The sequence below is a fragment of the Perna viridis genome, chromosome 3 (assembly GCF_037379345.1).
Source record: "Perna viridis isolate PV_CMFRI_1.1 ecotype Kerala chromosome 3, ASM3737934v1, whole genome shotgun sequence".
NCBI classification, from domain to species: domain Eukaryota; kingdom Metazoa; phylum Mollusca; class Bivalvia; order Mytilida; family Mytilidae; genus Perna; species Perna viridis.
This window is the reverse complement of record NC_142447.1, coordinates 52,829,143-52,856,043: the sequence shown is the minus strand read 5'-3', so window position 1 is coordinate 52,856,043 and position 26,901 is coordinate 52,829,143. Positions and strand designations below refer to the sequence as shown.

General features: G+C 34.3%; 2 protein-coding genes across 2 annotated transcripts; one reads left to right on the top strand and one right to left on the bottom strand.

Moving 5' to 3' along the window:
- The first annotated feature begins 743 nt into the window (after window positions 1–743).
- LOC148622871 (uncharacterized) lies at window positions 744–5,818 on the top strand. Its single transcript, XM_088573151.1, has 2 exons — window positions 744–792; window positions 2,370–5,818. Exon 2 carries the CDS (start codon window positions 2,388–2,390, stop codon window positions 4,437–4,439), a length of 2,052 nt encoding a protein of 683 aa, XP_088429277.1. The 5' UTR covers window positions 744–792; window positions 2,370–2,387; the 3' UTR covers window positions 4,440–5,818.
- A 5,616-nt stretch (window positions 5,819–11,434) lies between these two features.
- Window positions 11,435–26,527, bottom strand: LOC148622870 (uncharacterized). Its single transcript, XM_088573150.1, has 9 exons — window positions 26,155–26,527; window positions 23,966–24,095; window positions 20,940–21,040; window positions 20,507–20,664; window positions 19,720–19,846; window positions 18,149–18,324; window positions 17,219–17,411; window positions 14,316–14,429; window positions 11,435–13,971 (listed from the first exon to the last, which is right to left on the bottom strand). Exons 1-9 carry the CDS (start codon window positions 26,309–26,311, stop codon window positions 12,194–12,196), a joined length of 2,934 nt encoding a protein of 977 aa, XP_088429276.1. The 5' UTR covers window positions 26,312–26,527; the 3' UTR covers window positions 11,435–12,193.
- Between the last annotated feature and the right edge of the window lie 374 nt (window positions 26,528–26,901).

The following is a 26,901-nucleotide window of genomic DNA, read 5'->3' as shown; positions in this document are numbered from 1 at the left end:
AAGGAAGGACAACAATGCTGCGAAACTGTTTACTCGCGTCATATATGGATTCTAAAAAAAAAACTCTTAAAGTCATTTGATAATCGTAAATCTCCCTCCTTCGCTACAGTTAACTCTATTAAAACTTTTGACTTTTCAATAATGTATATAACCTTGCCCCACGATAAACTGAAATCCCGTCTAAAAGAAATCACCCACAATGCATTTAATTGCAAAAATGGTAATTCTCACAAATTTGTTGTTTTATGCTATGATTCTACATATTTACCACTACAAAACAAAAAGATGCCATGCCTTGCTACACCGAGCAACAGGTTATCAGTATGATGGAGTTTCTCCTCAACAACATATTTGTCACTCTTGGAGGGATATTAAAATGGGTGCTAATTGTGCTACTCTCCAAGCCGATCTGTTTCCCTTATCGGATATGAACCATAGTTCCTTCAAAATCTTGGCTTTTGGACCATGCAAGACTATGATAAGAAAACAAATCTCCTACGCTGCATAAAAAAGCTTTATTTCAGATTTCCATGTATCTTATTGAAAAATATTCTATTTCTTACGACCAGATTAAAAGTGACGGATTTTCATAATGACTACAAATTAATTTTTTATTTGCAGTGATAAGTAACGTTCTTCGTAGAGTAAATTTAAATTAAAAAAAGAAGTTTTATTTTATTTGCTACACAAGAACGTTCGGAATATGCTCATGTTTAAACCGTCTTCGGTGATATTTATAATTTTGGAATTTTTTGTTCTATTTTTAATTTTAGCTTCAAACGCCGGAGAAAGGTAAATTTTATGATGTGAAGCCCACAATACTATAGACATAGCTACTTTCTTCGATTCTCTATCGCTTTAAATGCAAGAAAAAATCGCACATATTCTCTGTCAAAATCACATACACCCGACTAGCGACTGGAAACATGCAAATGTCGCGCCTGTCTACAAGAAAAATGTAAACAAATAAATAATGAAATTACAGGCCAAGTTCATTAAATCGCATCTGCTACAAGTTATTGGAACACATTGTCACGTCACACATCATTAAAAATCTAGAGTCAAATAATATTCTTTTTGACTTTGAACATGGTTTTCGTTACTCTTGTTCATGCAAAACTCAATTTCTTTAATTTGTCCAAGAACTCCCAAAACTCAAACACCACAAATACACAAAAAGATTTAATCATCATGGATTTTGCCAAAGTTTCCGACAAGTTTCTCACCAGCATCTCATCTACAAAATTATTATGGAATCTCTTGCAATACGTTAAACTGGATCTCATCATTCTTATCTGATGCACTCAAACGGTAGTGACTGTCCTGGATGGCAATGCAATACAATGTGGGTCCATACTTGGTGAAATAAAAAAAAATACTTAGATCAGTGTATCTGCAATGCTGAACACACTAAACTGTCCGAATATTACAAGAACATACATTGCACACTCGTAATGTCATGATGTAGAAGCACACATCAACTGTTGCTATACCATTCAGCACAATTTTCTTTCCATCAGACTCAAAAACCAGAAAAGATCACTCTCTTACTTTTAGACCTATCTACACTGACAAACGTCCTTACAGGTTTTCATTTTCCCCATACACTATCACTCAATGGAACCTTTAACTTTTTGCAGTTGCCCATCCAATCTTGGTAGAAAACAGCTTTCACGTGATGTTGCCCTAGCCCCTGTACATAGTTTTAATCGTAAATGACTACTACTGAAATCTGCAAAACTTTCTATGTAAATAAGTTTAACCACTAACATTTTCTTGGAAAAAAAGCCATGCATGGTAAAGTCACTAACATACAAAATTTGTGAACTGTTGCACGTCTGTCATACTCTTTACCGAGGAAAATTAACTCGGGGAAAATTTTCAGGTGTTATTTTTTTTATATATATTCCCGGTGTTTTCTTATCCAAGGATAATTGTACTCCCTTGTGTGTACCGCCGGCAAATTAATAGAGTCATATAATATTTGGTTTATGGCTAATGGTAACTAGCCCTACTGTTTGAAGCAATTTATAGGGAAAATATGATTCATATACAAATAAACCATATTTTATCCCTATGTGCTAGTAGTTTAAATACTTCAGACAGAACCGTTTGTTATCACTCGTATTCATAAAAGTGTTACTTGATTCTTTGTTTCTGTTATTTTATGAATGGAAAAAAAATAAATGGGATCACGGCACTGTATTCAAGACCTATAGATTTTAACTAATATTGGTTTTAGGACTTGATTGAGAAATGATTTTGGCTGTTTATATTTATTGTTAATTGATTTTGTTCAACAGCTGGTGTTTGGATAATGATTAAACAAAATGACCAGACTCCCTATAGTATAAATGTGTCTTTTGTAGAACGACTTGATTTTGAGAATGGAAGACGTAAAGGACATTGATTTCTTGAAAGACCCTCGACCACCATCAGTACTTCAAAGAATCATTAATGATCCTCAAGATGATATGCCGTTCTCAGATATCCCCCCAGCGCCAACATCATATAATGGATCAACTCTTGCTGATTGGATCAAACAAATTGATTCTGTATACTTTGCTAGGGAGGACAGACCGCTCTATTGTACTATAATGTATGCATTATCTAATGGTGGAACGTTTTCCATGGATATGGTTCCCAAATCATTTCGTTATAGGGATTTACCAAAACTAGAGGAAGATGATTGGGTCAAATCATACCAGTATATTGCTGAAACACTGGACTTAGATCTGGCCTTTCTGAAACATGATAAAATAAAGGAAACTGCAAATTCTCTTTCCGAAGTTGACAAAGAAGGCCGAGGGCCATTTTTCACCAAGGCTGAAGGTGATAAATACAGCTTCAGTAACGAAGTGGTTCATATAGCAGCTAACATATCTTACTGTAACCGGAAACAGTATCGTGGACTGTCTCTTTCTACGCCTGTTTTTGTTTATCGATACTGCTATACTAGTCTCCAGTATATGGAGCTAAATAATGAATCTTACGATTTCCAGCGGACAATTGTGTCTATCCACAATTCAGACGAAATTTTAGTGTTCAGAATGTTTATTAATGAATTATGCAAAGGGAAAGTCTACGATACCCTAGCTAGCCGCATGTGGACCGAAGACAGGTTTTGTAGGACTTTTATGAAGCATCTAAAAGACGATGAACTGGAGTTAAATGATGAAAATAAAATTGAGAAAATGTTCACAGCTATTGATACTAAATCCACCGGCGACCGACCAAAATCGCTTTTATACTGTCTAGTCGCTCAAAATCCTCCGAGGGTACATATTTTAGAGCCTTTTTTGACTGCAATGATGAAGCACTGTACGGCCGAATTCATGCACATTCAATATTTAATAACCATGGAGTATTGCTGTAGAAATGCTCTCATCGACATATACTTACTGTTGGCACCCAAAGTGAAAACATTATCATTTTCATTTATCCGGTCTGCCATCATGGGTGGCGACTCAATTCTCCTCGATCGAGTCTTGTGTCATCAGACTTGGGATCAAGAACAACTCAATAAAGCTATGCAATGGGTTGCAATGTCGGGAAAATTTGAAGATTACCTCCACCTTAAACAAGTTGGGGCTGTCGCAGATAGTGTCACTGTATACGAAAGTATAATGGGCAAAAACATAAGCTTATTTGAAGACATTCTACGGGATGGCTTGGATATTGAAGCTGACGTTTATGACGGTAGGAAGGCAATTCATGCAGCAGCTGAAGTTGGTAACTCTGACATGGTGGACATGTTGCTTCAGAGAGGCGTAGATTTAGGAACTAGATCAAATCGAAACGAAATACCAATGTACCTGGCTATAGATTATTATCATGAAGATCTTGCCGAAAATTTTCTAAGGAGAGGAGCTGACCCAAATGAGCGGGATTACAGAGGAGCAACTGCACTTATTCGTGCATGCGCTAAAGGAATGTACCGATTAGCAGAGAGACTGATGTACGTAGGAAGTGACGCAAATGACGTAGACAACCAAGGCTGTAACATTCTACACAAGGCATACATCAGTGGAGTGACGGAGGTAATTGAATTTGCCAAAACTCATGGGTTTAAGGATGACTTTGTTGACAGAAATAAAAACACAACTCTACATTTCTCAGCTTTGAGTGGAGTTTTGAAAAAGTTTCAAGAGTTGTTGAATAAAATGCCATCTATGATATCAGCATCAAATGTTAATGGTTGGAGTCTAGTAAGTTGCGCTGCAATTTGTGGTAGGTGGAATATTTTTGAATTCCTTAAGAAGAATGGAGCAGATATGCAACAGAGAACGATCGATGGCTTATGTATACGTGATTTGGCGAAACATGGAAGGACAATGCGTGTTGTTAGTGAATATGGTTATATAGAAGAATATAATGAACTTATAACTCTATCATCACTTGAAAACTTCGACAAAATAATAGCTGCATGTGATAACTAAATATATATCACTATCTTTACAGTCTAAAGTTAAGAAAAAAATCGGGAACACATGAATATAATACTAGTACACAAACTAAATAGTGGCCTAAAAACTGATATTTTTCTTTTACGTGAATCTTAATCATGTTTTAAAAACCATTTAACATCTTAAAAAACGATATGTTCCGATTAACTAATGATAAACATGACTGTCCTTCAAAAGAAGTCTCGAGTTATTTCTTTGCATGTTATGATTCTGTCGTCGATATTTTTTCGTTTTCCGTGCCACAACTGTAAAAACTGTAAACTGATAAAGTGTTACTTGCTGTTAGAGGAAGCCTGCTATTTAAAATGGGGTTAATGGCCCCTACAAAAAGAGATAAAATAAATTATGTTTATTCAAAATTTACGTAGGAGCTATATTTCTCATTCAGTTTAAACAATTCTTTTGAAATTCTGTGTTACGAATATTTAACAGATATTGCATAGCATTTTGTAAATTTAGTCTATAGGGTCACAACCTAAAGATTCGATTTTGAAAAACTCTTTTCTATTGGATTCTTTACGAAAATTCTTGCTTGCATTTCTGATATCTATTACGTTTTTCGAGTTATAATGGGTCAAAGGGCCACATTTCAACTGTTTAATGTCTGGTCCGATTTTACTTTTGTTACTTTGTATGTATAATTTTAGTTACTTTATGTTCTTTGTTGTGTATGTCTGTTTTCCATGTCTGGTCCTTGTCCCTGGATTACGTTCTTTTGATTACCGCTATAACCTTGGTTCCCTTGATTACTATTTCCTTTGATTCCTTTTGGAAGTCCTTTTCTGCATGTTTCAATCAGTATTTTTATATTTTTCGCCGTTTTGAAGTAACAAGACACAAAAAAACATAATTTTTAAAAATGTTTCATCTTATTTGTTTGACTTTATGTAAGTTATTTCTCATTATAAGGGCTTTAAGAAGTTTGATTGCAAAATTACTCTATCATTTATTGTTTTTGAGATAATGGGATGCAAAATGATCCATGAAAGCAGAACTGAATTTCAATATATTGTGCAATATTGTATCCAAACCAGTTGTGTCCATAATGAACTGTCAAGTCCCTATTAAAGTGTGTCAAAAACTATTACAGTGGTCAACTGGTTGCGGTCGTATCATGCTGCACTAGGCGAAGCTTTTAATTGGCTCTGTAAAAACGGTTGGGGTCATAACCCCGAAAATCAATACCAACCTTCCTTTTGTGGTTTGGAACCTTAATCAAACAACTAATATTTAAAGCTGCATTAGCTGTCATTTTCGCAAATTTTGGTTTCTGTTGAAATATACCTTAACTTTGAATTGTACTTTTCCTGTATAACTTCATTTGATATCCACAAATAAAATGCATTAAATACATGAAATAGGTGTCTATATATTTAGTGTCTTGCAAGACAAAAAAATCGACCTAGATAAATCCGTATGCATGTGACTTCTTGTGACCTTAATCCGCACATGTGCTGTAAGGGTCGCGTCTTTAATAACAAATCTGATTGCAAAGCGAAAGTGGTTATTCAACGGTAAGGAAGACCGACGGCCTCAAACAATAAAAGAAAAAAATTCGAATATAACGCAAGGATCCTTTTGAAATTTACCTATTTCGACAAAATGTTGCTCAAATATGGTCATTATTTATTTGAAAACTAATCAAGAAGTAGATGAAATGAAATGAAAACAAGACACGTGCTTACCTGTGTATTCCTTATAATTGTTATTTTTTTTTTACAAAGGTTAAAGTATTTTTGACCTAGGTGAATGTCCTGTCGGCGATCTTCGGAAGTAATGGCAAAAAATAATTAGATCAGAATTATCGATCTTCTCTGATTTAAAAAAAAAGTTGTTTTCACAATATTCTGTAAGTATTATCAATATTTATTGCTTTAATTGTATTACTACTAACTTATTTCATTGAATCAGCAAAATTCAGTAGAATCAAACGGAACAAATTTGGCAGCTAATGCAGCTTTAAGTCATCGCACGAAAACAAAACGTCTACGGATGACGATGATGCAGACGACAGAGCCATACCATTATACGACTGTAATTTTTTTAGGCGGTCGTATAAAATCAAAAACGACAGAACGATCTGAACCACATTAGACACCTTGTTTGTGAGATAAAATTTTACGTTTTGAAGTGATCCAGTATAAGACTTATTGGCTGTGAAATATAGGCTTCCTATAAATTTCTTAACAAGTGCATCTTTTTTTTTGTTTTTTGTTTTTTGTTTTTTCAAATCTATATCTAAATCACAGAGACTTGAGGTCATAAGTTAAATCCATTAAATGTCCTGAAATGTTCTTTAAACTATTTTTTTACATTTTATTATCCACGACCATACACTAGTCCTGAAATGACATTTGTGTTAACACTTGAAATCAAGGTATCGTCCGGGCAGTTAATTTCTACGAACGACGACAGCATACCATAATACGTCCGCAAGATTTTAAAGATACATTGTCTTAACTTAAAAATATTCACTCATTCTGTATTTAGTACAGAAAGTGAGTGGCTGCGGTAGTATTTTCCATTATGTTGGATGGTTGCAATTAGCTCACAAGACTACCTAAATAATATGTGCATTGTAAGTTGGAAAGGGCCTGGACCATTCCCCCACAGGATTCTGACCATAAATTGGGCCATTTAAAAAAATGTTCTAATGTATGATTTTTATACAGAATGTTGGGTTTTTTTAGGCTAGAAACCACTAATTCTACTTCCCATAGGCTTCTATGCTAATTTCACAATATTCAATGGCTTCTCTGGACTTTACCTTAACTTTAACCTGCAGAGGACTATACATCAGCATGATTCTACATATGTCAGCTCACAATCCTTAGAATGGCATGTGGGGTTAGCAGACTTGCAGTGCAGTACTGGTCACCGGAAGTGAAGGGTCTATAAATAGCATGGGAAATCCCAGTCTTTTCACAAGATAGGGGTATATTTAGAAATCATTATGGAGATTAGGCTTCACATCACAAGAAGCAAAATGCACCTATAAAATGTACAGAAATGTTTTTCCTTTCAGAAACTGTTTAAATTTTTTAAATAAGATGAGAACTTTTTTCACAGCACTATGAGGAACAGGGGTAATTTCTGCGTATGACTATTTTTGCGTACGTTCCAAATGCTCATTGGTTGAATTGGTGGTCTGTAACCTTTACGTAGTGATTTGAAAAAAAAAACACCTCATCACCTAAAAGAATAAAATGGTTGGCAAGGAGCTTTTAGGTGAACATGTAACTTCTTGGTTAAAAATAAAACAAAGAAAAATTTAATCTTATGTAGCTTTTTAAGACACCGTTGATATGTAGTTTTTCATTATAAAAGAAAGGTTTTTAGTTCGAGCTTTACCTTGACTTATTTTCATCTTTCGTGTGCGTGTTTTTGTTTTTTTATTTGTTTTGTTTAGTTGGTCTTATTTTGTCAAAAGACAGTTCGTATTGTTTGAGATTATATGCTATAACACCTTTTATATCGGTGTTTCCCAAATTTAATTGATCCTGACGTATTTAATTCAAATCTCCCTTCATGGATCAAAATGGTTGATCAATGGAAATATTGAAATCAACCACTTGATATTACATCCCCAGAATTTATAGACAAAATTCAGTCTTTCTATTCGAATAAAATTATTACACAGTTATCTCATGTAAGGGAAACTGCACCTGGAAAACTCCGATTATCTCGGATTTGAATTACAAAAGTATACCTCGTGTTCGACTTAGATAAACCAGACATTGCCCCTAACAAGACTAATACCCCACACCCTATTGAAGCCTGTACATTTGGGGACCAATGTGGACATTTTGAACACAATTTTATAGTGGATAGACTAAGCACGTTCAACACACAATTTGCTGCCCTTTCTAAAACACCCAACTTCAAACAGCAATCTGTACCACTTTTTGTTGACAACACAATAACAGAATATGACAAATTCATGGTCATATGCGACACAGACACTCTATTGAGTTTCATAACAATCCTGAAAATCGTAAGGGGGTTGTGGACAACGCATCAGACCAAGTTTTGCTGGAAAATGCCTGAGTTCCGACGGTCATCATTTCTCCAGGTTTTATTCAAACACAAATTCCTGACAATATGCACATCTCAATATTGTAATTTAACATCCCATGAAGTATCACAACAATCCTGCATGTCATTAAGGAGCAGACAACGCAGACCAACTTATGCTGAAAAATGCCTATGTAGATGTACCAACGGTCGTCATTACTACAATGTGTGTTCAAACGTTAATTCCTGACAATATGCACATCCTAAAAGGATATGTTAACACCCCATCAAATTTCATAACGATCTTGCAAGTCGTTGAGGAGTGCCGGACAACGCAGGATACCAAGGTCTGCTGAAAAACGCCCAAGTTAAGCACCCATCATTTCTACAGTTTTTGTCCAAACATAAATTCCTGACAGTATGCATATCTCATATCTCCAAGTGGTTATATTACATCCCACAAAGTTTCATAACAATGCTGCAAGTTGCTTAGAAAACAGTTCGGACAAGGCGAAACCTATTTACCCCCACCCCAAAAAAATCTTTTGCGGGGACATAAAAATTACGTCCGAATTGATCAAAACTTAGAATGAGTGCTCATCCCAAAGCTATTGAAACAGGAGAAAAGAACAAAACGAACAAATGCATCATTATATAACCTTAATAAAAATAGTAAATACTTCGAGATCACCAAAAGGTCTTCAGCAAGTGTACACACACCTTGAAGTAAGGTCTGAAAGGCCCCGACAACAAGATTTATTAGACTGTTGCCCCTAACGGATCCAATAACCCCGCAGCCTGTTCAGGGACCAATGTAGACATATGATTCGTACTGGACGCAACTTTTATGGTGGACAGACTATGCATTTTTGAAACAATTTGCTGCCATTTCTAAAACACCAAACACATCTATTCTTTTGTTGACAACACAACAGAATATGACTTATTCCTGATAATTACACTATCCAAACTATTTTCTAAGCAATTTGTAGCATTGTTACGAAACTTTGTAGGATGTAACAAAACCAGATGGAGATGTGCATACTGGCATGGATTTATGTTTGGACAAAAATGGTATAAACGACGGCTGTTAAACTCGAGCGTTTTTTCAGCAAAACTTGGTCTAATGCGTAGTTCGCAACTCTTCCTCAACGACTTGTAGGATTGTTATGAAACTTAATGGATTTAATGGGATTTTAAATTTCCATATCGGGATGTGCATATTGTCAGGAATTAATCTTTGAACAAAAATTTGATTTAATTGGCCTAATTACAGCATCAACTCGTGAGTTATTTTCAGTAAACAAAATACTGGGGAAAGTTGGTCCAAGTCTAATGCACATTTTGGTTCAGTAGTTTCCATAGGATGAGCTTTGTTGAGACTACCATGGCACCAATTCAAGATTGGCACTCCAATAGGAATGAATTCTTTTTTTTTTTTTGTATTTTGGGGCAGTTGTCATTGATCTACATTCATTTTTTGCTTACAAAATTTTATAATTCTATCTAAATCTTACGGTAAGTAAAATAAAATGCTTCGCAGAGCGCAACTATGAACGATCAGAGGTCGACTGAGTTAGGTCAAGTATGGACACACCATTATAATTTGATACAGCTTTGAATTTTGATTCTGATTAGACATTTAGCACAGGGTAAGAATCCAAGTTGGTCCTTTGGGGTTACTAATTTTAAATGGTTCCAGTAACGACCTACCGATTCACCCATGCCTACATTTTGGGGTATGGCACTAAGTGGTACAATTTTAAAGAGATTAATTTACAATCTAGAAATCATGAAAGTTGTTGTTTCTGGTCACTTGTTGCCCTCATTCATTCTTAGATGTCTTATGTCACAACCACCAAAATAAATCCCAGTCTTCCTTTCGTGGGTACAATATTTAAAAATGATTCATTTACTTGTACACAAAATATTGTCCATAAGAATAATCAGGAAAATGCTTAGTTGTGGTCCGTAATTATACCAAGAATTCGTCTTGGTCTTCTTGATGATATGCCACCTTGTGGTATAATTTCAAAGAAATCCGTTTTTTAGATTGTCAATTTATTGTCCAGACATCAGGAAAATGCTAATTCTTTTTTTTTTTTGGTTTCATTAGTGAACCATTTAAATCTTTGCTCTATGATAAATCCCAGTCAGACCTTTGTGACATAAAATACACAAAAATAAGACATTCGAAAAGATTTACTAAAGTCGTACAGTTTACCTCTAGGAAATGCATGTTTCTACCCCTTTCAGGCCCCCAATTCCAAAACGGTTGGGGCAATACCCCAACTCAATATCCTCAATACCACCATTCCATTTGTGGGTTGGAACCTTGCTATAACATTTTATACAGATCAATCAACTAACACAGCAATCATTTCATTTTTCAGGTGGGGGGGGCTATGAATTTTTTTTATGGAGACAAACTTTTTCTTACCTTGAGCTAAACTAACTGGTAATTTTTATAGGGTCAACCAAAAACAAAATTTTTCTAATGAAAACTATCTTTCTTTGTCATCTCATCCCACCTTTCCAGAAAATAAAATGGTTGCTGCCTAATATTAAAGTTTTTTGCACAAAAACCAAATGTCTAAGGTCGATTTTCATGCAATAACCTTAATATCTTATAAAGAATTATGTGTCTGTGTGTGTGTTGGGATCATTTAAAAAAAAAATACACTTAGAGCATCGAAGTGGATACTAGTACAATTCCACAAACACATGAACAAGAATGCTAATGAGTCACCATACTTCCAGTTTGTGGGCCCATTTTTATCTTAAAACTCTCAAATCAAGCATTTCCCCTGGCATCATCAATTCATAATGAAATCTGTAAATCCAGTTTAATTACTGGAAATAAAAGATTTAAGGGAAATTTATTCACATAGATATTTCTGAACACAGGCCCAGGTACTGACATAATAAGAGGTGTAGTCATAAAGAAAATAAAATTCTGTAAAAATTTTATGTTCAACCTCTATCATGTTGCACATTAAAAGAACTCACATTAACATTACCAATTACACATAAGACATATTATCATTCTCAGACCTGGATTTTATAAGCACTATCAAACAATCACCACAAAATACCTCTTGCATACATAAGCTGCATAACAGATAATAAAAAATTCTGAACTGCATTTACTGCAATTAAGAAAATAAGGTTAGGTAACTTAAAAGAAGAAACCAAGCCAAAAAATGGCTAGGGCATTGAACCTAAAATGTTTACTTAACAAACTTCCTTTCAAAGAATATTTTACTCTATGAATCTTTTCAAATGTTCCTAATTCATAATTTTAACATGTTTCAAATTCTGTACAGTAACAGGACACAATTGTCTCCCTTTGATCAATGTTTATCTAAACCATGCATGCCCTATGAACACAATTCGTGAAATGACAATAAATCTCACCAACATCATTAACAACAGTTTCATACTACCAACAAACCAATGACATATAATGTCATAACAATTGATCAGAAGGTAATTATGCAGAGAAATTTACAAACATCATCACAAGCTACAATCAAGGAGTAAGAGTATGAAACAAACTATAAATCATGATTTTAAAAAGTTGAAATTTATCATTATGGAAAATTAAGAAAAAAAGAAAAATAATACTTACATACATTAAAGTTTGATAGTAATACCCTAGATATATTTCTCTGCATATTTATCCTCTTGTCATAACAACAAAATATCTATCATTAGTACCGATGAAAAGGAGGTGGTCTCCTAAAATGTGGAGGATAATCATTATAAGGTCTTTTAGGAGGACCGTAAGGTTCCCTGTAGGGATCAGGATATGGTTCTCTTCTGAATGGGGGCTCAAAACGGGGAGGAAATCTTGGTCTAAAGTAAGGATCATGAGGTGGAGGAGGTCGAGGATGACGATGGAATGGGGGTCTATAGTCCCTAGGAGTCAATCGATGATTGAAAGGTCTCTCATCATATTGTTCTTCCTCTTCAACAGTGTGTTCATAATCCTGCACCTCTTCCTGATATTCCTCCTGCTCCTCACCAACCCCTTCCATTCCCTCTTCTGGTACTCCCTCACCTTCCTGCTCTGTGTATGCTGACAAAGCATTCAATGAGTCATTGTTTATTTCCTCTAGTGCACCATTTTCAGTTTCATTTTCTGGAATCATATTATTATTCATTTGTTGATCACCAAAATCTACAGGTGTTATTGTGGTCAGATTTGGTCGAGATCTGTTAGTAGCAAACATTCTTGCTTTATTGTTATGTGAATCCTCAACAACCGGAGGAGAAACTAAGTTTGGACCCCCTGTTGTTTTACGCTTCAGTTTTTCTAAAAACTCCCTGTGATCATCCTGAACTTGTCCTCCTCCAGCAGAGTCTGAAAATTGTCTCATAAATTTGTTACGTCCTTCAACAGGACTTGGGGGTTCAGCAGGAGGCTCTGGGTTTATTGCCATATTGTCATTTATTAAAGGAACTTCCCGTAAGCTGGAACTTCTGTTTCTCAAAATGCCTTTAGGTTGAACTGGGGGAGCTATTGGTGCAGTAGGTGAAGGAAGATTACTATCCTGTCCTTGATAATCATCCCATGGCAGTTGTTCCTCATGTTGCTGTGATGGAGGAGTCTGAGATATTGGGGGTGGCTGTCGCCATGGTGGTGACGAGAGATGGTCTCCTACTCCAATTCCCCCATACCCAGGGAATGTTGGGGGTCTTTGTACAGGGGGTAGTGTTGGAGGTCTCCAAGGTTCTGCCGGGCGTGGTGGCGGGTTCATAGGCCTAAATGGTGGTGCTGATACTGGTGCATAAGGATGCTGATTTACAGATGTAGACAAGATAGGGGGAGATGTCGGTAAATGGTTCTGAGATGAAGAAGCTGTTATATGAGTAGCAGACATTGATGGTTGTGTCCCAATAGGTGGTGGCTGTGATAGTGGCGGCATTTGTTGGAACATTGGAGGTGGTATAACGGGAGGAACAGGACCAGGTGGTGGCCCTACTGGAGTGGGAGGTGCCACTGGTGTTGGTTGATTCTGTGATTTCCATTCTGCCCAGGATCCAGCAGCTTGCTCTGACATAATTGGTTGACTGTTTGTCATAGTTGTGTCTTCTTTTTTCTGTTGAAATTGTGTTTTCACAGTGTTTGTTAACAAAGACAGACTCGCCAAAAAATTAGAACCAGAAGCAGTAGTTTTTGCTGTATTTGCCAATATCTGTGTAAGAAAGTCAATGGGATTTTGATGCTTAGAAGGTGGTGGCGAGTCTTGTTTCTCATCCATGACGGGTGTTGAGCTGCCTTCATCTTTCACAGGGGTGCTTCCCCCTTCCTCTGATTTGGATAAAACTTTAAGAGCATTAATCTTTGGGGGAGGATTATACACTGGAATTTCACCACTGACAGGTTTCCGTGGATCTTGACCATTGTATGAGTTGCCTTGATTGACAGAAGTCATATTCTGTTGACCTGACATCAGCGTTGATATATTCTGCAGAGCATTTCCATCTAGTGTAAACAGAAAGATATCGTTTAAGTATAAAATCACTACTTTCATGTTTGAAACCATATATAATATCAGAACTATCAAATTACTTTCCAACAGTAGATGTCAGTTCATAAGATTTAAATGGCAGCCATCTATGTGGCTAATGGGGTATCTAAACACCTCTATATTTTGTAGGTGACTGTAATATGTTATATATAGTCTTTGACTCATTATCCTCACATCAATTCCAAGTCAAAATACATGAAAATTATCTGCATTACTTCATACTGTGGTTATTCCAAAAATTTACAACTTGTATCCCCAAAAACTTAACATAAAATCATACAAAAATACAAGAACAAACCATTAAAGGGTTGTGAAAACTGTGTCTGCGAAGGTAGGAATGGATCTGACCCAGGTTCATAGCTGTCTTCAGCTCCATCCATAACTACTGCTGAAGTTTCAACAGCTGATTTGGCTGAAAGTAATGTAAAAAACAAGGACATTATTAAGGTCTATCAGACACAATTATTAAAATGTCATGTTTTCAATTTTTAAAAATTTCTTTAATTCTATCTTGACTTAAAGAAGAAAACAAAATTTCTTCTACTCAATTATTTTTTTAAATGTTTCATTTCCAGTTACAAATTTATGAATAATAAAAGTCACACAAAACCATTTTACAGAATAAAGAGCTGTGCATTAAGCACATGATACAGTAGTTGCCCTTTTAACTTGTCCTTATGCTTTCAATGTATTAATATGAAAATGAAAATAGAAATGCTGTGAGCCCTGTCACCCCCTCCCCCCCCATTCCCCCCAAATAAAGGGTAAATTAATGTACAAAAAAATTTGGCACTATTGTAACAAATGGTCTGTTTTCAAAAATTTTTCAACGAATTTCCTTGGCCGTTTCCGACTTTTTTAAAAGAGTAAAACTTTACATTACAGAAATGTAAAATTTGACATTTATACAAATCAGAAGGGAGATTACTTCAATAGATATGAACAAGTTTTATAAAAATTAGTGAAAGTGTTTTTAAGGTATTGTTCGAAAACTTAAAAATCCCTCCTTTTTAAGTATAAAAATTCATGACACAGAAATGTTACATCTGAAATTAATAAAAATCAAAAGGAAGCTTACATAAATAGATATGAACAATTCACCAAAGTTCCATAAAAGTTGGTGAAAGTGCTTTCGAGTTATTGTCCAAAAACTTGAAAATCCCCCTTTTTAAGTATAAAAATTCATAACACGGAAAGGAAAAATCTTTAATTTATCAAAATCGAAAGGGAGCTTACATCAATAGATATGAACAATTACCAAAGTTTCATAAAAGTTGGTGAAAGTGTTTTCGAGTTATTGTCGAAAGTGTTGACGACGGACAGACGGACAATGCTATGCCATAATACGTCCCATTTTTTACAGGTGTATAAATAGTACTTCACAGTACAAAGTTTGATATGTCCACAGAGGTCTTTCCATAAATAGTTGGGTCAAGTATGGATGCACCATTCAAATAATACAGCAATTAGACATTTGTCAGAATAAATCCCAACCTTCCTTTGGGGTATGGCACAACCAGACACACTGACACCAATATTTCCATGTCCCTATCTGTGTAGTGTAGGGGCACAAAAATCATATTAGCTCAAGGATTGCACCATAAATAAAAATAATGTTCCTTTAATCTTTGATGAGACCAATCAAACAAAGCAGAAACTGACAAAATCTGAAGAAAAAAGAGCCTAAAACTAAAATATTTAATGTTGAAAAACTTTTTTTATTATGATAAAAATTCATTGAAGGAATTAAAAGCCAAATTAAATATATTGTGTAGTATTGCTTCTCATTGTTCTCCATCAATTCACTATAATTCATAAAATTGTAATAATTGTTGAAAAGTGCAGCCTGTGAGGTTCCTTGAGAGGAAAATTAAGATTTCTATTTCGAACTCCCTGCTTGATATCAGGAAAAAGGATTTATTTAGATCAAGCATGTATCACGAGAGCCAATCAGTAATTATAATTTTTTTTTTCCATCAAGTTTATTTCCTTACCATGTGTGCTATTTTTAGACTAGAGAAATTTCCTATTTATTTACAAATTTTTCCACCTGGAGTCACATGGCAATTAGATAAGTGTTAACAAAAACCCTTTATGGTGTCAATTCAAGCACTTCAAGGTGTTTTAGACACTACTGTGAAAGTCCTATTGGTCGTGGGGTACCAATTTTTGTGGTTTTTGTGAGTAGCCAAACCATGGAATCTGGTTCCCAAAGAAAAGTAGGTTCCCATTGATGTGTATACTGAAAACTTCAAAACCATGAATTCAAGAATCCATGAACTTTTGTTTCTTCCCTGATCCACGAAAATTGGTATCAACAAATCAACAGTATCTGATGGAAATAAAATTGTTTGGGGAATAGGAAAAAAAATTTTTTATAAGGTAAATCGTAACAGTAAAATCTGGATTTGAAATAGCAGAATTCTACTAAAAAATGGAAAAATCATCATCCCGGATAATATGTCAAGTGTTAAACATTGCATTCAGCCACATGCATATGGCAGGGTAGAGTTACTGATGACCCCTGTCAATTTCAATTCACTCGATAAATATTTACATCTGATAATAGATTAATTGACATTCTCACTGAAATTTTTGAAGGGGTGTTTAATTAGTAATAAAATCGAATAAATCCCTCTCTGCAGTCAATGTCAAAACTACCTTCGATATGTGGCAAATGTTAATTAGTGAGGCTTAGTAGTTTACTTTTTTTGAAAAATAAAATAGGCAATTTAGTATCATTTATGAACATTATCTGTCACTGGCCAAAATGATGAGCACTAAATTTCCACAAAAAAAAAGGAGAGAATCTCCGCTATGAAAACTAGTACACATAGTATGAAGATGTATAGCCACTGTTTTTCAGCATTCAGCCTCTTCAAAAATTGTTTTATTGTAACTACTAGGTAGGATATAAATAAACCTTGATAAATGACCAAAAAAAGTACAGTGAAACCGGTCTAATCCTGGCTAAACCAAACACTTTTTGAAGTGTCTCCATTTACTTTAAATTAGTTGTAATGTATTTTGAATATGCTAAATGAATTAAACATACGTCTAAGCCATCTAAATTCTTCAGTTTGGTTCACACAAGTTTCACTGTATTATGGACTGCAATATTTAGTTTGGTTCTCTTTAAGGTCATACATGTACCTGCTTTATTATATCAATAACAGTATTTTGAAAACTTTGTCAACTTACGAACTATGCTGGATGATTCATCATCAATGTCCATATCTACAGACTCTATGTTATCTAATGTCTCTTCAGGGGGGGTATTTCCAGGAGAAGGGGCATCCCTGGAAGGAGAGGGAACTGGACTAGGTAATGACTTCACTAAATCTTCCAGTCTTTTCCGAAGATTGTTGATTCTTGTGCCAAAGTTTTTATATGCCTGTGAAGTATTCACAATTAATAAATAAAACACTCTATGAGATGGAGAAACCAAATGTCTATATATGACACTGGTTAAAAAGTCATGAAATGCCTCCAATTAGTTTTAAATATCTACATGACACCCAGCTGCCTACTACTAACCACCATTCTTTCTAATCATTATTAGTATGCAAAAAATAATGTTAAATATTTAGAGGAAATTCGTGAGTTGAAAAACAGATTTACCAAGTCTCCCCCCTTGTAAAATTACGTGCAAATAAATCCCATCCCAGCTTTTATTGCTACTAAACCATTCAAGTTTGATGGAAATCTATCAAAAAATTTGGCGCTATCCATGAAGCAACATGCTATGACAATGATGGATAGGTGCAAAATACATTACACCTGCATCTTTGTGTGTAGTATTAAAGCATATCTTTTAACATGAAATTTCCTTACAATAAAATGGTTCTTGCAAATTCTGCATCGATTTCATAATAAAAACCTCCAATTCAGATATTCTTCAAATCTTTAATATCAAGCATATTAATTAGATGACATTTGAGGAAAAAACTCAGGAGATTTGAGGAATATCTCAATTTGAGATTTTTTAAGAAAACTTTATCTTTTTTGATATTCTTTATTCAAAGAGGTAAAAATTTCTTCACACCATTGACTTTTCTTTAATTGGATTTGCCAGAAGTATCAATATGGAAATAAATGTCCTCTTTTTCACACCTCAATTTGTGTACTTACATTTGCTACAATTTTAGCTTCTTTGTATTGTTCTTCATAGAATAATTGACTAGTTTCTAACATTTCAATCAGTGCCATCTTTTCTATGATGTCTTTATTTGCACTGGACACATAGTCCTCCAATTTACTACAAGACTCTTCAAATTGTTTGGAGAACTGGTTACCATGAGCTTTATCTGAAAGTAAAAATAATAAAAACCTAACATTATACTGTCCTTGTCTGAAAATGATTTTAATTTGATGCATCAGAAATGTGATACTTAATAAAACAAGATGTGTTGGCATGACATACATGCAGTTCAAATTTTCAAAAAAGTTCAAGGGCATTACTTCATCAAAAATCCTGAACAGGACTCAATGTTTGTGTGCAACTCATCAATGTAAACCCGCATACTAAATATCAGTTCATTATTTCAAAGCATTTAGAAAAAGTTTGGAAAACAAACATAAACAGGAAGTTTTCTATGTTCAACTCCATCAAAAAATCAACTAACTGGACCAAAACTTGATCTGTATTTCATCAATATACATACAAAAAAATCAGTTCAATATCTCGAAGTGTTTAAAAAAATGTCAGAAACTGGTTGTCGTGGAATGACAAAATGACTGGACTACATGCCCTGACCACTTTGTAGGGGAGGGGGACACAAATAATAGTTGTAATTAAAAATTTATAATAAGACTTTAATCCCACTCATATGAACTTCAGTTATGTACATTTACTGTGGATTGGTTTACTTTCCTGGGTACCAGTTTTCATGGTCAGAGGAAAAAAAAAGATTGGGTACTAAAATTCATGGTTCATGGCTCATTAAAATATTGAAACACTTTTGACAGTTTTTGTCTGAAATTTATGCGTTGAAGAATTAAAATGAAATTTTATAAGCATTGAATTTTTTTGTGCACGGATATGTGTTTCTCAACAGGCCTTTAAACTGCAATTCCTTCATACATAAGTAACTACAATTATGAATGGAAGTAACATGATACTGAAGACATAAAAGACTGAAAATACACATTGCTACACATATGGTTTAACAACAGTGACATACGTCCCAAGGCTATTTAGGGCTAATAAACGATTAACTTGGTGTCTATTTAAACAATTATGAGGGGAAGGGATATCAACTGCTCGAGATGGCTGTTAAACTCTGTGTCACTTGAATGACAATAAAATTGAATATCTAAGTCAATCTGAACTTAAACATCCATCTATGAAGATTATTGTTCCTTGGATTCTAGACCTTGTGGTTCCACACTACCCACAAAAGCTATGAACATTGGTATCACACAAATTAAAATGAAACCATAGTATAACAAACTTTCTTTATTCAATTACCAATTACTTACCTGGTAATGTGTAAAGTAAGATTTTTAGTAAATAATTTGAGATAAAAAATCTTTTCAATTAACTACTGTGAAGTAAGTCAAAAGTGCCAGTTTAATTTGTCTAATATATTAGCTATTGCATGCAATTTACAAACAATACCTTATCATACATGTTATCAAATTGCATTGAAAAAGGTATTGTATATTTTATTCATTGTTGGTCCACCGTGAAATCATCTCACCTTTTAACTGTTTAATTGCCTCTGTACTTGATGCATCAAGCTTCATATTTGATAACTGCTTTCTTTTCAATTCAACTTCAGCTTCATATCTTTTGTAGTTGTTGATTTTATCTATCAGTGTTTGTGGCTGTAAAAAGAAAATATTCAAACCAATTATACCTTTATACCTTAAAATACAGAACAGTTGTTTGATCTTGAAGTTTTTTCAAGAAGTACATGTAGATTGTCTTTAAAAAAAAAATACCATAGAAAGTGTTTTCTTACCTTGGGATAATTTTAGTGTATAGTTACTAGAAATAGTGAACTGTTTGGAATGTCTTTTTTATGTTTATCGGTTTATTTAATTCATTCTTCGGAGGATTGTGAATCAAAATGCATCTGTTGTAACTGCTCATTTCAGTGATATACATGTATTTTGTATTTAGTTTTACCTTCATTTTATTTAGACGACTGATTGGAAGTCTTGTACAGTTTTGTTTCTTTTTTACAAATAGGGCCAGTAGCGGTAAAAGTTCCAATGCTAGTTTTGTTCTGCATTGAAAGGTGGATAGCTTTATTTTGTTATGCTTTTTGTAATGGTTCATTGTCTCCATTTTTTTTACCATTTAAATATTTCATGGAAAGTATGACAAGCTCTTTGATTAGTTATTACATATTGTTTTGTACAAGATTTACTATTTGGCTAGATCATAATACCTTAAAAGTTTTCTATTTGTTTGCCTACCTACCTGGATTGTTATACCTTTAAGTTTTCTTTTAAATTGCATATCAGCCTGAATTGTTATACCTTAAAGTTTTCTATTAGTTCTGGATCAATATTAACAGGATACTGTACAATGGCTGCTTTAGGGGTTAACTGAGAAGTGGCAGTGGTTGTAGGAGTGCTAGATGAACTGTTGTTGGCAACTGATGTTGGTGTACTGTGTGTAGAAGTGTCCTTACTCTCTGAAAAAAAAGCCTCTTGAATTACATAAAACTTAAAAATAACTTACAAAACTGCACCAACAATATATACATTTTTGTACCACACATAAGATGTTGATAAAAACACAAAATTCTTTCTTCTTTTCTTTTGACATATACATTGTACACAAAGAGTTTTATGGTTTTCTGGTTTAACCTCTTACCAATACATGAATACTGCTTTGAATATCTGAATATAACTGTAAATTTCAATTATTAAAACAAAGTTAGATTAATGCTTAGCAGTTGAAACAAACCATACAAATCTGTTATTTCTGCAATAAAATCTTTGGGAAAAACATGTCTTTCTTTCCAAATCTTTAGAATCCTACTTATATTCTTTGATATTGTATCATCCCTGCAAGAAAAAATAGCAATGCATTAGCTTCATTAAAACACATTAACATTCCTAAACAAGTTAATATCAGTAAACCATGATGAACCAGTAGTCTGAAACCCTAGGCTGGTAAAAATGCTGGTGGCAGTGTAGGAAACCACCGCTCGCCAAATACGAGTAGATGTGTAATTTGGCACATTCTCATTAGCTTACACTCATCAATTTGGCAACCGTCACCAGTTCACCAGTCAACAGCTTATTTAGTTAAAACATCCTTTAACATTATACATTAACTAGAGGCTCAAGAGAGCCTGAATCGCTCACCTGGTTAACCATTAGCTTATTTGAAAAACTTGAGGAATGAGACATGCTAAGTTAAAATCAACTAAATTTTCAAATGCAGGAAATGCTTTTCATAGCATTTTCACGACCTGAACCAGAGTTTTGCTAAAGGCAACAATTTCCGATTTTTTTTTAAACCTGTCTTATGACCCCTAAGTTCCATTTTTAGTATAGGCAGCCATATCTATTCATGGATTAAAAATCACAACAGTCATTTTGAGCACAATGCACTAAAGAACTATTATGCTTACTTTCATTCAATGATCTTAAATGGTTTTAGAGAAGATTTTCAAAGTTGTACATGTGAAAGAAAACAACAAAAAGACTGTTTCAGAGGTCGTAACTCCTACATTAGTCAATGAATGGTTTTGAAAATTTCAACATAGGTCCTTCTCATGATGCTTAACAATTTTACCCATGCCACAAATTTGGTAAAGGCAACGGTTTTTGAGTTATTTGCAAAAAACTGCCATCTGACCCCTATGTTCCATTTTTAGTAATGGCGGCCATGTTTTTTCATGAATCAACAATCCCAACGGTCAATTTGTGTGGGATACCCTAAGGAACCTTATGTCGGCTCTCATTTTTGTGTATCTGATTTATCATTTTTTCTTAATGTTTTGATATATTTTAAATATTTTGGTAACGTTTTCATACTTACCAGTGCCAAATTCGTTTCACTGATAAATTTATCTTTTATACCTACTGAACCTACTTTCAGTTTCACTTTTGAGTTTCCGGTCAAAACTGTCAGTTTGTTTTGATTGCTAGATTAGATTATATCCACCTTTTCTACATGCATCGATCGTTGGTAAACCAAAGTGTGAGTAGATTTTTGATGTATGATATTTATATTTTCATGATGCATTAATATTTTTGTGACCAAAGCGTATTTTAGTAGTCTTTGAGACAACAATCTCACACACGTGATTTTCACATGAACATCGCTATTTTTGAAGATCTTCATAGCATTTACTTACCGTTATTGTGTGTAATTGTGTTAAATATGTCATTGGGTATTACTGTTGGTTACGAGGTACGTCTTACATATTGCCTTTTTTGTTTATATCCATTGTTTACATATTTTTGAAACGTCCTATATTTTGACATACAGGAGTATGTACTGGAGACAACCGTATTATTATTATTGATATTATGTGCATATATATATGATTCTTAAAGGTTATCAGTCAGTAAAAGTAAAACAATATTTTGTTATTTATTGTAGCTTTTTACCAACAAGATGAGAGGTACTATAGTTAGATCGTTATGACCATGTAAACCTGTCAAGTCTCACCAACATATATTATGCTAATAAACCATGTTACAAGAGATTGACTTTATTTTACAACACACTATATGACATCTCATTGTGGTTAACTTTCTGCTAAGACCTTAGCGGAACAGAACATATATGCCAACATTCATTGAATTCTGTGCAATGGATTTTGAGAAGATTTTCAAAGTTGCACATGCGAAAATTGCCAAAAAACTGTTTCAGGGGTCGCAACTCCTACATCAGTTGACCAATCATTTTGAAAATTTTGGCCTAGGTCCATCTCATGATGCTGAACAATATTACCCCATGCCAATTTGCTAAAGGCAACAGTTTTTGAGTTATTCGCAAAATACTGCAATCTGACCCCTATGTTCTATTTTTAGTAACAGTGGCCATGTTTTTTCATGGGTCAAAAATCCCAACGGCCATTTTGTGCAGAACACCCTAAGGAACAATCATGCTAAGTTTAAACCCTGTCAGTCCTGTAGTTTCAGAGAAGATAATTTTTAACAATTTGTCCACAATGACGACGGACGCCAAGTGATGGCATAAGCTCACATGGCCTTTGGCTAGGTGAGCTAAAAATATGTTCCCTACATATTAAGAAGTTTAATTTGAAAATGTCAAGTGAATTTTGCACAATTTTGTTGACTTGTAAAGCATTGTTTACGATCTGCCATTTTAATTTCCGGTAAACCGGATGCGCCAAAACCTACGCGACTGTCCAGATCTCTTATTAGTAGTCAAATGAAATTATCTTGGTAATTTATGAAATGTTACCTTGCAAATTAGTTGTTTATTGTCAAAATAAAATTGAACAAGAAGCAAATGATAAACATTTTCTTGTTTCATAATGATGAATCTGTTGAAATGTAATTTCATTTTTAAAATATGAGTTCAGGAATGGAGTACTTTAAGTACTTGAAAAACTTCAACGGAAGGGAATATATTCGGAAATGGAAAAGTTTTTGATAAATTTAGAAACAAATGAAAAGATAGTTGAAGAAAGAAAAAGAAAGGTAGAAAACAGATAATAGTACAGACAAAAAACAAAAAAAAAAATTGGCTAGTTGAATTTCTATTTGGCTAGCAAGATCAATATTCCACTAGCCAGTATGGCAAGTTGTGAAAAAAAATGATTTCCCACACTGTGGTGGGCCAATAAAAATTATTTACAAGCCAGCAAATCTACAAAAAAATCCCATCCCTGTAATTTCTACAATGAATATCTCTACAGATGGTTTGGACCTATGTGACAAAAAGCTTCACTACTTCAAATTGGTGTGAATTAAATGTAACATGTAATGAGTGGAAAAAGCACTTACCTAACTAGAATTATAGCTTCCCTTAAGACACCTTTAAATACTTCCATATAAATTGTAGCTTTCTTTCTCTTTCCATTTTGTACTATGTCATTACAAAGATTGAATAAAGCAAGCCTCTGTTTGGTTTGAGCTACAAAGAAATAAAAAAAATTAGATGTTGTCTGTCAGCATGAACTTCCAGGTATATTAGTCAGTTATTATTTGATTTAAACACTTTATAACATCAGTGACCACAGACTAATATGTACATTTTGTATGTCCTATTCTGTAAGTCTGAAAAATTTTAACCCCTGATCTGCTGGATTTGAAACACATTGTACATGTACTTTTAGGTGTTATTTATACATACAAATTTTACTGCAGTTATCAAATTTAAGGGGAAATACTTGCTAAATGCCAATGCAAAATTTACAAGTATAAGAAAGAAATAACTGGACATATTGAAGGAATTTAGATTATAGCAAGTGGAATATTTTGATACTTGGTAAAATTAGCAATTTGAAATTTTCTTACATTCAATCCCTGCACTGTGAAATTTCTATATACATTATACAATGAACATGTGAATATGATTGATTGATTGTTGTGGGATTAATACCTGAGCAGCAATATTTCAGCTATATTCAGGCACTGACCATGAAATGGATGATAAAAAGAGCATGAAATGATGATGAAATGAAAAATGGGATAGTACACAAGGATAATGGGGTCTGCAAATTTTGATTGCCACTGGAAATAGGGAGAGGTGGGTAGGGTCTGACTGGTGGAGCCCAGTGGTTCCTACTCGGATAGCATACCACAGAAGGGTTCTTTAATGTGCAAGGAACGTGGCATCTTTCCCAACATGTTGCACCACATGGTTTGCGGCCAGATTTTCTGTATTATGGCCTGACGACCCCAGCATGTAGCATGCCAGGGGTACCTTATTCCACAACCTGAGGCACACAACCCAATGGCTTTGTTGGCAGAGTGCCCTAGCCCCTGGCCAGGGTTCCGAGCACTATTTTAGATGCCTTTTACCACAAGCTTAGTGCTGCTGAAGGCCTTTTCTTTTGACATACAGACCTGCACAGGGCACATGTGAATATGACAAATGCATTAGCAATTTATAAGTTGCATGTACATTTTGTACATGAAGTGCATGTACTCTTGTGGTAGACAAAAATTACCTTGCAATTCCGTATTGTCTCAGTGGAAGAAAAAAATAAATGCAGATAATCATTTCATGGAGTTACTCACACTATGTACATGTTTAGCAGTTTTAATGTGCCAAAGTAAATCCTATTGGACACTTTTATTTTGAAAATTACTTCCTGGAGGAAAACTTCCCTTAAAAATTTGGTGGAACACCGAACTCAAGCAACTTCAGCTAACTAGCTAGATAGGACTTCTCTTTCAGGGAGACATCTGGGAGAAGTGGGAATGGTCAGAGAGAGGTGAAGAGTAAGTTTATAACATGTACAAAGTATACATGTGTAAGTGCATCATTAACAACTGTTTTTTTCTATTAATTATATACTGTAAAATTTCTTTAATTAGTGGATACCAATTTTCATAGAGTAGGGAAGAAGCACAAGTTTGTTGATTCATGAATTTGTGGTTTTGAGATTTTCTATGAACACATCAACAGGAATCTCCTTTTTTTTCGTTGCAAACCAGAATTCTAGGTTTGGTTTACCCATGAAAACCACAAAAATTGGTACCAACTATTGTCCGAAACCCACAACTGATTCCGATGTGTACCTTTCTCTGTGGGTTTTCAAAATGGTAATTTTCCACTCGAATTATGAAATATTCTATTAGATTTCTATTTTCAAAATTGTGTCTGCTACCGTTCCTTACTAGAAGTAACAAACCCCGCTTACTCTCCTCTCATGCGACTTCACATTAAAAAAAAGTATGGCACAACATTCTGACACAACAATATCCAAATAAAAAAGAGGAAAATTGCTGGATAAGAGGATATTTGGACTACAGATAGAGATGTTGCATTTTGCATTGACAAAAGTTTCTCAAGTAGTCAATAAGAAAAAAAAAGATGAATTTCTATACATTTAAACACTTTTCTCGCTTATTGATTAATTAAACTATGTACATAAGATGCCTGTTATTATTTTCGTAGGCATAATATATTTGTTTTTTGGCTGTGCACTGCCACTGCCGAGGAATACAAGTACAGCCAGTATTACCTTTCTTCAAGATTTTCAACCAGATATCAACTATTTGCTTTGCATCTGATTTGTGATGTATTGCCCACAGCGAAAGGCTTTGAATGCTGTCCTGGGTGTTAGAAACTCCTCGCATTTTCCTTTCGATATTTTCGACGTTGATGTTCGGAGACGCCATGTTCGCTTCTTCAGAATGCAATATACGCTTTGATAGACCAAATTGTTCAAAAACAAGCTACCCAATAAGAGTTTTTTCCAAACATCAAACAAATTTAAACAGTTTTTGTCAATTCACAATGCAATTAAAAGTGCAAAACATGTCTCATTTTGAAAACTAATTCGGCGACCACATTTCAGTGTTTGTCGGCCATTTTGGGAGGTCACGTCTTTCCGTGAGTTCACATGGTTATTAATATCGTTTTGTATATAAGTAAAAAAAATGAAGAACATGAACTCTAGACACACAAAACTCTCATGGCATGGGTTTATTATTTTTATTTTTATATTTAGACCAAAAAAAAGGCAACATAAAGAAACCCAAGGAATAGTCTGGAGAATCCCGAAAAGTAAATTATGGGGGCAACTTGCTTCTTCTTGCTGTCAACTGGAAGTACACTCAGGGCGAATTGAAAATGAAGAACATTTCTTGCTTCATTTTACGCAATCATTATGAACAAGAAAGACAACTTTAATTAATGAAAATAACAAAATTGAACCTGGCTTTAATACTTTTCGTTCTTTATCCAAAATAAATGTTCTTTTAAAAGC

Excerpts from the sequence above, each read along its gene's own strand:
- LOC148622871 (XM_088573151.1), top strand. The coding sequence starts at position 2,388 with ATGGAAGACGTAAAGGACATTGATTTCTTGAAAGACCCTCGACCACCA.
- LOC148622870 (XM_088573150.1), bottom strand. The coding sequence starts at position 26,311 with ATGGCGTCTCCGAACATCAACGTCGAAAATATCGAAAGGAAAATGCGA. Across the intron at positions 17,412-18,148 it reads AAGCTAAAATTGTAGCAAAT|GCATATAAAAACTTTGGCAC; the intron begins GTAAGTACACAA and ends AATACTTCACAG. Across the intron at positions 14,430-17,218 it reads TGAATCATCCAGCATAGTTC|CCAAATCAGCTGTTGAAACT; the intron begins GTAAGTTGACAA and ends CATTACTTTCAG.